At 40.6% G+C, this 17,872-nt stretch overlaps 1 protein-coding gene across 1 annotated transcript in view; it reads right to left on the reverse strand.

Annotated features, from left to right (window-relative positions):
* spock1 (SPARC (osteonectin), cwcv and kazal like domains proteoglycan 1) overlaps positions 1–17,872 on the reverse strand; it is a 91,351-nt gene that overhangs the window by 3,385 nt on the left and 70,094 nt on the right. Inside the window, 5 exon segments of the mRNA XM_041048015.1 lie at positions 64–126; positions 1,300–1,521; positions 1,850–1,969; positions 13,721–13,841; positions 17,214–17,346. Of these exon segments, the coding sequence (XP_040903949.1) occupies positions 64–126; positions 1,300–1,521; positions 1,850–1,969; positions 13,721–13,841; positions 17,214–17,346 (659 nt within the window).

Genomic DNA, 17,872 nt, shown 5'->3' on the forward strand with positions numbered 1-17,872 from the left:
GTGGACATGTTGGTTTCTTGTACAGGAAGGAATGGCTGAAAGCTGTCAATCATCCAAACTGACCTATGAGGCTCTTCCTTCGACTCTGATTCTGCATCTTGCTCTTCTCAGTTTGGCAAGGCAGTCCTACAACCAGAGAACATACAAAACAGTTTCATTAAAAGAGCTTACTTTGTCTTTCTACCAACCTACTTTAGCTGAAATGGCTCTTTTTCTCTCTTACCATCTACTTTACTCTGGTTACTCCAGCTTCTTACCCTCCTTTAACACCTCATTGATTTCTTGTATTGGACACCAACTAACATTTACAGTCCTCTGTACATTCTCCTAAAGTGGATCAGTCCTCACATTTACTACAGATTATCAGTCTTTTTCTGAATCTATTTTTCACCCTCCAAAATCCAGTATGTCCTTAAAGCGCCACGGTCTTGGTTTTGCTGCCAACATCATTAACTACAATATGTGCATACTGGACATCACTGTCACCACTTTCCCAAATCATGTAGTACCATGTCCCTTAAAGAAAAACGTAATTGTTTTACACCCTGGGTCTCTATTGGCCATCATTCCTATGGGTTTTGATAACATTTTCCCTGAAACACACACAAGCTGGTGGGTGAGATCTGGAGATGCAGGACATCGTCCAATAGGGCAAAGAACATGACCTTTCAGATGATCACATAGGCTGTAAACAAACACCCAGATTTACCATCTTATCTATAACACATAACTAGAAGCAGAACTGAGAAAGAGTACACCAGAAGTAAATGAATGATTCCTCACTGCCTGGAAAAACTGAGTGTTTTAGAGGTACAAGTAAGTATAGTAAGATTGGTGTTTTTTACAACCTGTCTGATCTTTTTACTGCCTGTACTTCTGCCATGCTGTGCTGTAGAGATGTCACTGTGTCCCCGGATGTCTGCAGTGAAGTTAGGTAGCAAAATGTCAACATAACACATGGGAATAATGGCCAAACCTATGAGAATAAAACCCATGTTCCATCAAAACCTTTTCTTCAAATGTTCCACTTCCTGCCCATCAGCTTGTTTTTTTTTTTACCTCAGCAAAGACTGAAACTCTGCGTCAGATGAAGATTTTGTTAACTTTTTTTTTTTGAGTGATTTAATATTTTAATTATTTTTATATAGGATATTTTAATATATTTCACTTCTGTGAAATGAACACAGTTCAGTAACCCTCATTAATGAAGTATCGCTTCATACGTCTTAACTCTTCTTTTCTACGTCTATTTCTGGCAATCACTGTTTTAATCCTCCGTCCTCGTTTCCTCTCCCTCACCCTCAGGTTTCTGGAAGCAGTAACACCACTCGTTGTTTGACAGCTTGCCGTCCTTGAAGGAGTCACAGGAGTTGAAGAGGGGCTTCATGCACAGCTCATACTTGTCCAGGTAGATGGCGCTCAGCTCTGATTGGTCCAGCAGGAGATCAAAGTTCATGTCTAGCTTGTTGAACATCCAGCCCAGTGAGTCCTTACAGATGGGCAAGATGCTGGTGTCAAAGTCTAGAGGAGGAAAGAGACAGAGAGGCAAAAAAAAACTGAGAAAAAAAAATTCAGGTGAACATTTTAGAAACTACAGAGCATGTCCACATCACTTACATTTCTATCTTTTTCCAGTAGCACACTGAGATTTGAGTATATGTGAGTGTGTGTGAGCTGAGATGTGTTCAGACATGTTGACATTACAGAGAACAGAGCAGGGTCGCTGTCAACATCACTGCCAGTCCTCATGAGGACTGAAAAGCATGGCTTTTCAACAGGCAAGGGCTGCACACACACTTGCACACACACATATATATGGTGTGGGGGGTGGGGGGGGGGCTGTACTCACGTCCAGTGGCAGAGTCGAAGCTGTCAGAGGATTTGAGATCTCTGTTGGCGTCGAGGTGGAGAACTCCGAACCAGTCCTTCAGTCTGGCAGCCAGACTGTGAAGCTCCGTGTCAGTGCAGGCTACACACACACGCACACACACACACACACATAATGAGGAGAAGGGAAGCTGTCAATCTACTGCTGTCATCACAGAGGAAAAAAAAACAATTCTTTTCTTGCTCCTTATCAAACTTTCATTTCATTTCCTCTGTGTACTTTTTCCGCCTGTGTTTTTTCTTTTCTTTTTCTCATCCAACTCTTCTCCTTGAGTAAACACAGTGGAGTGATAACTCATACTGAACTGCTGCTATCTCTTGACAGTTACCATAGGAACCCAGTCTGACATATACACAAGCGCGAGCACACACATACAAATACAGTAGACACATTGGAGTTTCCTAGTCCGCTGTCATCTCTCTCTGTTTACCATTTAGTGTTCCTGTTCAAATGAATGCTTTTATCTTTATGTCGGAAGCTACACACAACAGTCATACGCAACACACACACACAGCCAATGGACCAATGTTTGTTTCAAATCCCAATTGTCATCTTCCCTTCAAAGGAAAAACAAACTGATGTCTTGCAGTGAGAGGCCACTTGATCGTTGCATTTAAACCATAGTGGAGATGAATCTGTGTTTGTGTTTTTATGCATGATCACACTCCTCTGCGCACCTAAAAAGAAAGCTGGTCTGCTGATGCCGATGCAACTGCCCGAAGAAGAGCACAGATTAAACAATATATTTAACGATATCCCTAATTTATCCCTAATTAAAAGTAAAAACCAGCCTCCGTTGCTGCCTAACAAATCCCTGCTTCCTTCAGCCCAGTGGGACTGACAGGGTCTGTCTGCAATTCAAGCAGACCTCTGCCTCTGTCTGTCTCCCTCTGCGTCTCTGTCTGTCAATCTCCATCTTTCTTTCTCCTTCTCTCCTGCATGTGATTGACATATTTTTTTTTTCCCATTCAGTTTCTTCTGAGAGCTTGATAATGTGCCTGAAGGACAAGAGCCATTCTCCACCTCGTACCGAGCCTGCCAATCCAAGCGCTCCGAGTTTTGTCATGGAGCATTGAAAATGCAGAAGGAGGTTGTTAACATTCCTGCGGCATTCCTGTTTCAAAATTGAGGCAGTTTGCAGAGGAACATGCAAAGCTTTAGAGCGTTCAAAGAGTCAAATCTAAATACAAATCTCGAGATTTTATCTTGAGAATAACTTCTAATTCTCGGATACAGTGTTAGAAATCAGAAAAAGGAAAAATCTACCATCACATACATGCAAATGCACTGAAACCTATACACACATCAGGCAGAGAGAAATATCATCACATCAAAAGTCCCCACTGTCACTCACAATGAGTTACACACAGGTATTTATTCTAACAGGGAGAACAGAGCAGATTGGTCCCTGTGTGAAGACCTTTGCTGCAGCATGGTATCAAAGGAGGTGAGTGAGTTTCACACACACACACACATGCATGTATGCACACACGCACGTTTTAAAGCAGTTTTTTCTTTGCTGGGCTGAGAGATGTCATCTCTCTTATTGGAAGTGTTTCTGTTTTTGTTGAGTCATACGCCCCATCTAGATGTTGAATCATATCCTGCGTCCACATGAGTATGCAAAGACATGCATACACACACACACCGAAATACACACATACACACAGTATCCTATCCTTGTAGTTTGGGATTGTGTCATTATTGCAGCTGCTATAAAACAGTGGACGCCCCAGGTAACAGACTGGAGCTGAGGACAAATAACATTTATCTGGCTGGGCATCCGTGTGACATTAACTCTGGAATCCCAAGGTGGTACGTGTGTGTGTGTGTGTGTGTGTGCGCGTGTGTGTGTGCGTGTGTGCGTGTTTGTGTGTGTTATAACCCTTCAGGACCAGAGAGATAACATTTCAGGCTGCTCTTCATTTCCACGGTCAGGAGCAGAGAAAGAGAGCAAAATACCAACAGCTAAACACTATCTGTCTTCACCTCCTAAATAAAATTCTCCCACGGGCAGAAGTGGATCTGTAGCATGTTGCACTTTTCTGAACACAAACCTCAGGAAGGTTTATCTCATGTGCATACTCATGTGGACGCAGGATATGATTCAACATCTAGATGGGGCGTATGACTCAACAAAAACAGAAACACTTCCAATAAGAGAGATGACAACATCTCTCAGCCCAGCAAAGAAAAAAATGCTATAAAACGTGCGTGTGTGTGCATACATGCGTGTGTGTGTGTGTGAAACTCACTCACCTCCTTTGATACCATGCTGCAGCAAAGGTCTTCACATTTATATGACCGTTCTTCATCCCTACACCATGTTTTCCCTCCATTGTCTTCCTTTCCGTTCCCACTTATTACCATTTCAATCACTCTCTGCTTTTTGTGATTCTTTTGTTTGCCTTCTTGCTCATTTCCTTTTTATTACCTGTTCATTTCCAGTCTCTCTCTCTTTCCCTTCTAAACTCTGTCAATTTTCTGAGATGCAGCAGAAGCCACTTATCACACCTGGCTGTACCTAACTCAGTTTCTCTTAGACTTAGAAGACCACCTTGATATGCCCCGCTCTCATTTCTTTCTCTTACCTAAATTGCTTTGAGTGCTTCATTTCCCATCTCTCTCCTCACACATCCCCCTATAGACTCCAAAGACTTAAGTGTTCTTGTTTTTCCCCTTTGATATCCACTCCCTCTGTCCTTCTCTCCACTTTTTCTACTTTTGACTCCACTGCTCTTTCCATCTTTTGCTCTCAAGACTCTTGGACTTTGCACTCCGGCCCACAACGAGTCTCAATGGACCCCTCTTATCTCTTTTTGTCCGTGTGACCCAAATTGTTTCGGACAGCTCCGACACTGCTGCCTGTGCTAGGAGTCCTTTTGTTGGGCAATGAATCAGAAAGCTGGAACTGAAAACATTCACACACTGAGGGACACAGCACACAGATAAAATGGCCTGCTAACCATTTTTCTCTCCCTTACGGAGCAACATCAGGGTCAAGCAGGCTTAAAGATGTCAGACACACAACCAACATCAGTGGCTTTGCACAGGCGGTTATAAAGATTACACTGTTAACGGCAGAATTGGATATGATGTGGGGACTCAGTGTTGCTGCTGTCAGAAGAAAACCTGATCAAGAGTCTGAGTCACCTCACAGAAAAAAAATAAGAAAACCGTTTGACTCAGACAACAAAGTAGACGTGTCTCAGAGTTGGACCCAAGGTTTCTTTTACTCCTAAGCCTAAAAGCAGATTCACATTTGGTCAGTAAGAATTTTTTTTAATTTAAAAGTAGTTTGGTCTTACTTCTTTCTCTGAACTACTTTATAAGCACATTTTCAATTGTGACAATCATGTTTCTGTTAATGTTGTCCATGTTGTTCAGCTGGTGGTGGATAGGTGCAGAGTGAACAGGTCCAAAATGCAGTAATACACTGAAAAAATATGTTTGTCTACGATGCACATATATTTTAGAAAAATACTTGTTTGCAAAAAAAATTCCTTTAGAGAAAGAATTATCTTGTTGAGTTCCTTCGACAGCTTTTTTAATTATATAGTTTTACTTCAGAAGGCCTCAAAAAATTGATTTGTTTGAAGGTGTGATGTGGCAAAAAAAGAAAACAAAAACAAAAAAAAATCTATATGTCTGGCTGATCACACGGAGCCACTGTCATTATTCATTTGATAAAATGTGTTTCCATTGTTAATTAACTTTTTATAGACATAAGCACGTGGTCAGTGTAGCAGATGTTAATTTTGCAAGGCTCCTAATTAATTTGGTTATTTTCCAGGGTTTAATAATGCAGTCAATGAACCCTGAATATATATATATATATGTGTGTGTGTGTGTGTGTCTGTGTGTATTTTACGTGATACTGAAAAACAGACTATGACTACGATCAAGTGGTGAAAACAGTCCCTGTGAAATCATAGCTGGTGCAACTGGTGTGTGAAACAAAGTGTAAATACTGACCACTTCACCATGGCAACCACCTATACTCATGACTCATGAGAAAAAAAACAAAAATTTCTGCTGAGGAAAGAAGAGAGAAAAACAAAGTTTGATTTCTTAGGTGGACACCTTTTCAGGTTCAAGGGACCGGAGGGGTGTCTTGTTTCAAAATCTGTGGTTTAGAATCTGTTTTTACCAGCTTTAATTTAACTGTTAAATATAACAAAAGCTACAATAGGTGGTGATAGACAATTGGCAGCCAGAATAGTTTGAACCCTTTGGCAAAGAAGTCTCCAAATCAGCTTTGCAGACCTGATTGCAAAATATCCCCTCCTCTTCAAGTATACCCCTTCAACAGCTTAACTTCCTAATTGTTACAGTAAAGACACTAATGTTCACAGAGACAGAGATATACTTTAGCAAAATCTGCCAAAGCTGACACTATTGGCTCCATTTCCAACCCATCATAGGTTATACAACCATGAACTTTTACCCAAGATGAAGTGGTAGTAGTCAGCCTGCCAGACACACAGGCAGCTTTCACATAGGAGAGGGTATTGATCAAAGCTGAAGGTCAAATATCAAACACTGAATCATATGTGGGAGCTACTTTCGTAACCTTCTACCTTCCTCCCTCCATCCAAGCACTTCCTTGTTTCTGATGTCTTTCATGTCTGCAAATTCAGATCAGTTGAAACTGGCAGCCAAGAAACTCCCACAAGCTGTCAGTTTTTCACAGACTCAGAAACAAACTATCTGCTGTATGTGGCTAAGTACAGCTAAACTGCAACGCAAAATATGTGTTGCGATATAATTTAGAAACAAGTTTTTCTCTACTTGTCTATCAAAAAAAAAAAAAAAAAAAAAAAAAAGAAGCATTTTACTAATACCAGAGATTTCTGCTAAGAGACAAACACTAACAGAGACCAATCTGATCATTTCAGGGCAAAGTCAGATGGGCAATTAGAAGAAGCTATAGTTTGCATTTAGAGGACGTTGTGGACAGGAGTGTGAAGACAAAGTCACCACAATGAATCACAAAATGAGATAATGAAGATAAAATCATGTATTATGTTGCCATGGATTCAGCGAGTTATGCTGCATGTTACTGTTTGAGCCCTGACCTTTTTTTTTTAGTCTACATTTGTTTACATCTTGGCAAATTAGCATCTTTAAAAGTTTGCCAAACTATTTACAGTTCCTGTTTGCAGCAAGGGATGTAGAGGCAACTATCACTGGATTATTATGATACTGAAGAAAGATTAAAAACGGGATGATTCTTAAGCAAGTTCTGGAGTTCTAGGGAGCATCTTTGATTTCTTATTGGATTTACGGACATGTATTTACAATTAACATCAGAGATAATAATATCCCCAGAAAAAAGTGATTTGCACTGAATCTTAAAGTATGTGTATAGCACCTGTGTATTCATATTTATGACCCTGAAATCAGTGCCATTTTTGCAGAAATCCAGCACAAGGGGTTTTGAAGTACCTTCATTGCCTTAACGAGCTGTGTCACAGCCACTTCTGCTGCTGCTCCAGTTGTTGACAGCGTTAGCAAACGGGCCAAACTACAGTGACTTACTCTTTCCCTTTCACCTCACATAGCATCTTTGCCTAACATCTCTCCCTCCACGGGTCTCATCTCATGCTTCAAGTTGCCGTTAATTTGATTCATAATGAGCCATAAAAAGCTGAAGGGTAGCTTGTTGGTAATTATTCAGCTGAGATGACATGTGCTATGATCAGATGATATTTATTTACTCAAATGTGCTGATTAACAGAGTAAAAGGTAAAATACAAAACAAAATTAAGCCAAGCCAATTTTTTAAAATGGTTTTAAAAATCCAGAAACCCTGACAGACACGAAAAAACAGACAGACCATATACATTCACATTGCATTTAGCAGATGCTAAATGCAATGTGAATGTATGCATGTAGTTTTCTACAGTTGTGACAGTGTAGATCTGCAGCCTCCTGTGAAAAACATGAAACACTGCAGCATCTTCTGAAAATGCAACAAATGTGATCTTTTTTAAATCTAACCACCTCTTAAAATGTCTCTTATGTAACGGAAACAGCAACTGCCAAAAACTGTTTAACAAGGCACAATATCCTCAAACCAAAAATATGCCATACCCAGCCACATGTCAATCATTTATTCATTTAAATGTCTGTCAGAACTGTCAGCTTCAATTTTGTCAGATTTTGTCCATCTTGTGCTCTGGAAATGCATCTTCTCTGTTTAGCTTGGCACAAATACGCAACAGTCTTACACCATCACCAGATGCTGTGGTTGTGGCAGCCATTAGGAAGTGATTGAGTGCAACTTTCCCAAATTACATATGGTGACAATCCCTCTAGGCTGGTGTAGGTCATGAGATAAATGCATCCTCCACACTTCCTAATATATAACTCCAGCGATCAGGAGACGTTAGGCTTGAAATCCCTCTGCGGGTCTCCTTTATCATTTATAAATGATTAACCAAGTTTGTCATATGAAAGAGAAGGAGTGACTCTAAATCCAGAAAGAGGAAAGGTGGGTGGTGATCACCTTGAGACATCAGGAGCGCGGTCTGATCAGATCAGGATGAAAGGCAGATGGAGAGGGAGGGAGGAGAGATGGGAGCCGGTGGAGTGAGGTGACACTTCTTAACAAGGTAACAGAAGGAGAAAGAAATGGACTGAGACAGTCAGATAGGAGATATGAGGAAGATAGAAGGTCAGATTCATTAAAAAGATACAAGGGTATGTTTGATTTTCTTTGCCCCGAGCTATCGGCTCTCTAGAACAATCTCACTGCCAGTGAATTAAGGTTAGCCCAGATAATGATCAGTAATACACTGTCTGCACGGACATGGAGACAGGTAGAGATAGAAGAGAGACAGGTACAAAGAGAGAGTCAGAGAGAGAATCAGTTAAAGTTTTCACCTGAAGAGTGAGACTTCTTTTCAAAGTGAGCTAATTTTACCAAGTGTTTCTTAAATTATTTGTTAGTAGGACTTGGATTTAGGTCGAGTTTCACACACTCAAGCAGTTCTGAGAAGAGAGTGAATAACACCAGATAAATAACCAACATTAACTACATTTGCTGTGTTGCGGTTTGCCACCAACCGGATACAAACAGAGTACATTTCTCTTTAAATCAGCTGACTTGGTTCTATTCGTGTTAACACCAGAATTTATTTAGTGGCTAGTGATGGTGGTTTTGTAGACATTGTACCACCGGCCTGTTGACACCTTTGTAATTCTTTTCCCCAAGTGGAAGGTATTGCGGCTGTCACAAATTCCAGATATCTCCGACTTGGAACAACCTAGAAGCTCATGTGAACCATTTTTTTTCTGACTTGGTTGGTTGTCCTTATTGTCTGACATATCAGATACGAACAGGTCAGGGTTTAAAGGCATTTACTGTTAGTAGTAGAGGGGATGCGAACCAGCCTCCTGACGTCCTGCCTCAGAGGTTTTGAATCACCATCCTGGCCATACGAGTAGCTTGTCAGGAAACCATAAACATAATTTGCTTTAAGTGTCTGAACAAATGACCAGTGCAGCTTTTTCTTTTTTCTTGTGAGGACAGTCTCAACAGGACATATGAAAAATGCTCTACAGGCACTCTTCACGCTGGTTAGCACTCTGGAAAAAATCCCTAAGCTATTGGCATGTGCTAGGAGAGGATAGGAAGAGCGGAGGCAGACGAGAGGAGAACCCAATCTGTCCTCCTGTGTGCTCTCTGTGGAGCTGTGAGACAGAATTGCCAGGAAATTTTTAATTTAGCGAGGGGATTTAGCTCATTCAGCCTCTAACAGTTCTCTTTGTTTTGTCAATGTCTTTGCTCAACAGTAGCTGAGAGAAAATCAACTATTATTGCTTTAAAAAAAAACCCAACCCATTGACCATTACCATTGCTGATGTAGGCCTTTATCACGAGCAGGATCGCCTTGTGTCAGCTTGAGTTTTTGTTTTGTGTGAGAGTGATGATGTTCCACGTCACAACATTGCTGCCTCAGGGGCGGGTGACAGATCAAATTAAATCTCTGTGCCTCTGTGTCAATATGTTAACCTTTGCTGACAAACAGCCAAACAGCAGCAATGGATTTCTGAACACATCAGGTTTACAGTAAATGTTCATTAAAGGACCAGGGTGTAGGATTTAGAAGCGTCTATTGGCAGAAATGGAATACAATATTCATAATTCTGTTTTCATTTGTGTATAATCACCTGAAACTAAGAATCATTGTGTTTTTGTTAGCTTAGCCCTTCATATCTCCATGTTGCGTTGCCATGTTTCTACAGTAGCCTAGAATGAACAAACCAAACAATGGCTCCAGAGAGGGCCTTTCAGGTTTTAAGGTTACCTAATGGCCTCTCTAGGTTCTCTTACACGCTTGGCAAGGGAAAGGTGGGGGGGGAAAGGTATTCAGCTGGTTGAAATCTGCAACCTCAACTCATAAAGATTATTAGTGTCTTTGACTCTAATAATCAATAAAAAATCAATAACAATGGTGCTCAAAAAGTACGATATTTGAAACCTCCCACTCTGCCTCATCAGAAACAATATTCGCTCCAGAAAAACAGTATAGTCTATACCGCAGCACACACTTCTCATCTGCTGCTATCAATCAAAATTGAGGGAGTAAATGAAAGAGAAGATGAAAAAGACAGAGATTCACTCGTATAAGGTGCCTGATACCTTTGTAATAATTCTGTCTCTTCTTCCACTTCTTCCTCAGCTCTTATGTGAGAATCAGCTCTTCTCAGCTGGTCAAATTAGTTTCTTCTGTTCAATCTATGGACTTTGTGGCTTTCTTTGACACACAGTAGTGGTAGTAGTACTAACTGTCTCATGGGTTAATAATTCTCTGCAGTCACACAAGGCTCCATCAGATATTCTTAGAATCATTCAGAAATAACACACATACTTTTTTTTAACAGTTTTGAAGATAAATTACTGTAATTCAAATCCAAGTGTACCGCACCTCAGGTCAAATTATCTCTGTGCTTTAAATAATTAGAAAAGAAATTATAAATAAATTAGCTGCAGAATAAAATGTAGCTTCTTCCAGTTCCAGAAAATCTCTCCAATCATTTTTTTTTCAGTTTTTCAAATACAACTGAGCTGTATCGAAAATCACTTCATATTATTTCTATATGACTTTACAGTCACTATATGTACCCTCTGCTGTTTTATTTCTCTAAAATCTGAGTGTGAATTTTATGCACAGTATAGCGCCCTCACAAACTCCAACAAGTGGTGTCCATTGCACACTACTTCCTGCAATCCCATGATGCAGTGCTTCACACTTTATTGACGTGAAAATTACAGTTGTGCTATACAACGCATGTCAGAAAAATGACAATGATTAACAAATGTCTGAAATCCCAGTTACTTCTCTGTTACATCAGGTGTAGTGAGTGAATGAATGAGGGAGTGATTTCGAACTCAGCCTTGGCTTCACACTAATCAGTAAAGTCAAAACAGACGTGACATGCCATGAATGATTCAGTGTTGATTTAACTTCAAATGAACAAGAAAAACTGTTTCATATTTTCATCCTCTTGCACCTTAATTACTGTAACATTGCGTACTGTGATGCCATTGTTATAAATGTGCTAAATAATTAAGCTCACCTCAACAGACTGACTTCATTTGACTTCATTCATCATAGATGAACTGTATGAAACGACTGCAAGAGTACTGGAGATAATAATGTGTATGAAAATATCAAAGCACAGAGACTTCGCCTCAGCAAAGCCATTAACACTGCTGTGAGTATATATCAGTATAGTAAATATGAATGTCTAACAAAACCTGCTCTATATGATTACTTTCGCTTGATTTAAACAGTCCAGCTTACTGGCACTTTAATTAGCTCCAGCTTATTTCTCCTGATGTCAGCTCACCATGACACTTACTTCATCTGCCCTCTGCACAAATGAGCTTACACACACACACACACATTTCACTGGACAGTTCCACAATCCAGCTTTTGTGTTTCATATGATTTTCACCCAAATAATGATGATAATAATAATTGTAATAATAAATCGTGCTTGACAATATTTCATGAGGTGACTGGAAATGTCTCAAAACGAAACTAAAATATGTTTTGAAATGTGTATCACACTCTTACAGTAAACAGCACCCCTGTTTACTGTAAAAGTGATGCTTTTGAAACTACAGACGCAGAAGCAGGTGTTGTGTGAACCGAGGTAGTCTGGTGCGAATGTTCAAACCTCGCTTGAACCCGTGGCTATCAGTGAACATGCAGGAGTGATCACACATACTCAACTGCTGTAATCTTTTGACTGTTACCATGGGGACACAATCTGACACACACACACGTGCAGTCTTTTCCTCACCTACTGCCATCTCCATCTGTTTATCATTTTGTGTAGCTGATCTAATGAGAGATAGGACAGGCTGTACTGAAAAGTACAGTGACACTCATGAGAAGAAGAAGAAGAAGAAAAAGCCAGAGAAAAAGACTTCAATCAGAGATAGAAAGAGGAGGAAAGACTAAGTTTAAACAGAAAACTTTCACAGAAAGTATCCAAGCAGAGAGCCAGATAGTGAAAATAAGTGTAGGGCTGCATGTTGACACTGTCCAAGATCTGGAAATAGATTTCTTTTCTCTTCACACATTCTCATCCTCTCTGTTCACTCCCACAGCCAAGCTCTCAGTAGACCAAACACATAATTATAGTTTCAATTGAGAAAAGATGCAGGGGAATTAATTAGACAGCAGTCAAGTTGGTAAAATACTTCTCCGTTACGACATTGCTCTCTGTTCCCTCTGTCATTCAGCCTTAAACTAATGAAGGAGAGTGTAAGATAAAGAGAGAGCCATCATTAATTAGCAGACACTTTCCTTTTGTATTAAATGTGGCTGATGAACCTTGGGATCCCTGTAAATGCTTCCTAATCAGAGAGTGATTAGGAAATACCTATGAGGGCAGAGTCGGTGTGTTTGTGTGTGCTGTACGTGTGTGTGAAGGGTATAAACGTTTCTAAATATTCAATATTCTGAACTAGATAGATGGACAGACAGATAGAAACACACACAAACACACACACAAAGTAAAACCATCTCACTACTCCCCCATTTGGGAGAGAGGAAGCCTGTAATGATAACAATCCATCCTTTTCTGTGCTGCTTTCCTTTAGATTGCATTTCTCCTCCAGCATCTCTCCATCCATCTGCTGAAATTCTATTTTCATGACAAACAATGAGACACAGACACTCACTCCATCACTGCTCCCTGTAGCTGTCAGAGAACGGGTCGGGGCGGTGGGGTGTGGTGCGTGATGGGACGGGAAGGGAAGAAAATAACATGAGTAAGGGGAGAGGTGACAGGAAAGGAATGGAAACACCGTGAATCACCAGAGAATTTGAGGGATTACCGGTGAAAGGGTTTTTGCATGTGTGTGTGTAGGTGGTCTACAGTTGTAGTGGTGTGTTTCTGCAGCATCCACCTGAACTTGAAAATGGCCAAAATACAGATAACCCCCTCACTGTCTGCACATTAATCCCTTTGTCTAGCCATTCCACCTTTCCTCTGTCTACCCACTCAAGCACCTACACATAAACATCCACCCATACAGTGCAAAGTACACACATACAAGTCAGTAAAATGATGAAAAGGAGGTTTGATTGGCCTAACTTTAGCTTATGCTGTACATTAACTGACTGACAAGCTCACAACAGATGAAACGACTAACTGCGTAACAGCCTGAATGATCAGTGATTCAATCAAATCCAACAATGTAAGTGTGTTTGTAGCCAGAAAATGGTTAGCCAAAGCTGGCCACCTAAACAGAAAGTTACTCACAAGTTTATTTATCTGAACAGAAAACTTTAGTACTGTACTCACCGGCCTTCTCAGTCTTGTGTGGAGGGTTGCTGAGCTCCTGACCAGGCAAACAGGGACACAACCCATCACATTTTACTGAGATTGTCTTCCCAGAGAGGCAACTCTGGAACTCCAACTTACACTGAAAGAAAATATATAAATAAGATAAAATACATGGGTAATGGAGGCTTTATTTTACCTCATGGGCTGTGAACTTAGGGGAAAAAGCTCTCAAAACTTTACTGGAGTGGAAAAAGGCAACATCTCAACCCCATCAAGTATTCGTCACTGAATCTATTATCATGCACCTGACCTAACTAGAAGATGGGATATGTCAAAACAATCACCTCCCAGCAGACTACAAATATGCAGGGATTTTGAAAGACATGGGCAAAGACTGGCTGTGGAAGGTCAAATTAAAAGTCGGGGTATGTTGGGCTCTGCTGCAATGATGTTGACAGTTCTTATTCAAATGTTTTATCTCATAGGAGGTATGCATCCCTTTAAAAGAAACAAAACTATACAGTAGCAGAAATAATGAAGAATCATGAATTCTTGACACTTAATACTCAGAATGTGTAACTGTATTGCGGATACGTAATTCCAACCAAACCAAAACTCTGAATATTGAACTTTCTCTGTCTAGCTGATTAAGGAAAAGATTTGCTGAGACAGGATTGGTCATTTATCTTCCATGGAACAGATGTGTCCATTAGGCAGCCATGTAGACACACCATTAGACACAGAGATGGCCAACGACATTCTATTATTCACTGCAGTACAAACCTAATGCAATGCAAAAAGCAAGATGGACTACTTCAGAATGTAATTTAACAGTATAAATCTCATTTCAGGTAAGTGAGGGGTAAGAAATTGTTTGGACTGGTTGGGGGAAAAAAAATCCAATTACAAGATCCTTCCAAGAGGAATAATGAAAACTGAGATGAGTTATGTAAATTCTGTTTGCGAGATGATGACGACAGGTTTTGTCAGGGTGAGACCATGACTGTGCATAAACATTTATACGCATATCATGCCATTCGCAGGCTTAGCCTTATCCTGCCAGCACTTTCATTTCCCACGTTCTAATTCAAATCCATCATTTCCTCCCTGTCACCTCTTTGATAGCACTGCTAATGTTGCTTAATGAAATTTGTTGACAAAGGAACAGCGCTCTGTCCTGTTCTCAACATATTGAATTAGTTGTCTGGTGAGGGAGGAGGCGAGAGGGAGAGAGAGAGAGAGAGAGAGAGAGAGAGAGAGAGAGAGAGAGAGAGAGAGAGAGAGAGAAGGAGCCAAGGAAATGGATGACCTCCCCCAGTCACTGTCAGCACACTGAGAGGCCCCATGAATCTTTATGTTTGTCTCTCTCCAGGGGTTAACGTGGTTTGATGAAACAGTGTTTTAACACCTGACTTGGTGAAGTAAAAATAGAGAAGAGGGGAGGAGAGGAGAGGAGAGCAGAGGAGAGGAGAGAAAGGATGATTTAAGAGGAGGGAAGTAATGGACTTAACTTAGTGGGCTGAAGCGTCTCAGGAGATAAGAGCACTGTCCTCTTAATAGGATATTGAATGTGTGTGTGCATGCCTGTGTGTGTGTGTGCGTGCGCATGTGTGTGTGTGGTTACGATGAGGGAGGCATGTAATGTAATAATAAAACATGAATAAGCTTGAGACCAGCAGCTCACTGGTGAGCAGAGTTTAAGTTGGGCCACAGGGACCCATCACTCCACCAGCTAACTGAACCCCTCCAACTAAATTACCGCAGAGAGCAGAGGGACTCCCCAGCCCTCTGCCTCCTTTTGTTCTTCCTCTTGTTTCTCCTTTTAAACCTCTCCTCCTCAGCACAGCCTTAGCTCATAGATAGATATGTTATTAGGAAAGCCTGTGTCCTGACTTTTTCATGCACAAGGAGGTGAGACTCCACATGATCACCAAATGTCTGTATGTTCATTATTTTCCTGCAGAACTGAATAACAAGCTTCCTGGCAAAGAAAATATGACCACAGGTGAACTCCTTCTCTAAAACAGTGGTTCTCATCCTGGGGGTCCTGACCGCCAAAGGGGTGACGAGCTGATTTCTGGGGATGGCCAGATGATTGTGGAGAAAAAAAAATAACATGTTAAAAATAAAATAACAAATTTTAGACTGGAGAATGATTTTTACATTATATCACCTGAACCAGTGATATAATTTGTCTTAGAATAGATTTTATTGAGTGTGTGTCAGAGTCAAACTCTGCATGGGCATGAGTTTCTGATGGGACACAAAAAGCATCTCTTTCATTTTGGTACATTTGTGCTACAGTATCATGCTTAACCAAGCAGATATAACCATTTTTGCTAGCTATTGCATGGAACAGCAATATATCCAGAGCTTATTTTGTAAATCAGGAGGTCCCCGAACACAGAGAGTGAGCTGTTCCGGCGGGTCAGAGATAAAGTCGCAGAATGCATCAAAAAATCCACAATGCCTGCAGCCCATTGGACAACGCCTAGGTGCTAAAACTAAACAAAACTATCATCACAAACAAAGCAAGATTTGTTATTTATTTACATTTATTAATAAGGGGCTTAATCACTCAAAATCAGCAGGGGAGGCCCACTGAAACAACTTACAGCTCTCTCTCTCTCGTTGACTTCACTTCCTTGTTGGGGTTGCTGCAAACATCAACCTGATCATTCTGGTGGGGTCGTGGCTCAAAAAGGTTGGGAACCACTGCTTTAAAGGTTATCTTTTATTGATTCTGTCTCCTCAGATGCTATCATATGTTTAAGGAATGTCCCTGACTGAAACGCTACAATTAATACATAATACCAAACAAGTGACTACAGTCTGCAGGTGTCCTGGAAGCTCGTAGCTTGCTCTACTTTATCAGTATTCTTGTCACAAAGACTAATTCAGCTTCAGACACTCAAGAGATGTCTTCCACTGTCCATTTGTATGAAGGTCTTGTGTATTGGATTGTGCTTCACCCCGGCAACCAAAAGATTTGACACAGCCACAGTGAAATTATATGACTGTGTACGTCAATAAGAATCCACAGTCTTTTATACCAAGGACAGAGGCACTATACCTCACTTCTTTTTATCTTTTTCTGCCAACTCATTTCTCTAAACTTCAGCTTCTCTTGCTCTTTTACATTTCCTTCTTGACTAATCACAAAGGTTAAACCTTGCATGTCTTTTCTCCTTTATTATGACATTGAGAAGTCTATGTGATTTAATGTAGCTGTGAATGAGTGGCTGGAACTGAGGCTGTAGAGCCAGATGAGATGATGACACTTGGAGAGCTTTTCCAAATCATCCAGAGGTAAGAGCTTTGATAGCTGATGCAACAGACATATGGTGGAGGGTCACATATATGTTTAATATTGTATGTTGTGAATTTTAAACATTAAAACTGAATTATTGACAAATGATGTTGAAAACGAGAAGAAAATGACACTTAAAGTGAGCAAGAAAGTGAAGAATGTGAAATTTCAAGGGAGAGAAGTAGAAGAGAGACATCTCACCTTGGAAGAGTAGGTGTGTCCATCAGATCCACACACAGGAGTTGATTGGAGGGCCGAGCAGAGCCTACATTTCCCATGAGCACCGGCTTCAAGCCTGTGCTTGTGGCCTACACTACCTTTCCTGGGTCTCACACTGAGGAAGAGAGAAACAGAGAGGAACACTTCTTAATTTCAGAAAGTCATGAATCTGAATTTTGGCATTACTCAGTGAAGCAAACATGAGGCCTCTTGCACATACATGAACACAAAACAAACAACAACATCTACAGTGCTAGAAGCCAAAACCTCTCTAGTGCATATATTACATTTTTGTGTGAGGGAAAATGAAGCACAGGAATTTTATCCAGATCCGAATTAGTGCTGCCACTGAGCTGAAAGTTTTAAAAGTGCTTCTGGTTCTCAGGGTCAGCTGAAGCAGGGCGAATCCTGATTGGTCCTTCGAGGCCTTTTCAATAACCAGTGTAATTACGTTTGATCCAAATCTCACAGCAATTTTCTATCTAAGTGCTCTCACCGAACACCCTGCTGCCTCCAGATCCATCGAGCAGAGTTGGAATTAGAGCCAGAGAGACTCTTTACAGAGAAATAAATGTGACGACAACAAATGATGCAAAGTGAACATCAGCTACTAAAGAGAACAGGTGGAGACTCCACAGTCA

Source organism: Toxotes jaculatrix, chromosome 10 (assembly GCF_017976425.1).
Source record: "Toxotes jaculatrix isolate fToxJac2 chromosome 10, fToxJac2.pri, whole genome shotgun sequence".
NCBI classification, from domain to species: domain Eukaryota; kingdom Metazoa; phylum Chordata; class Actinopteri; family Toxotidae; genus Toxotes; species Toxotes jaculatrix.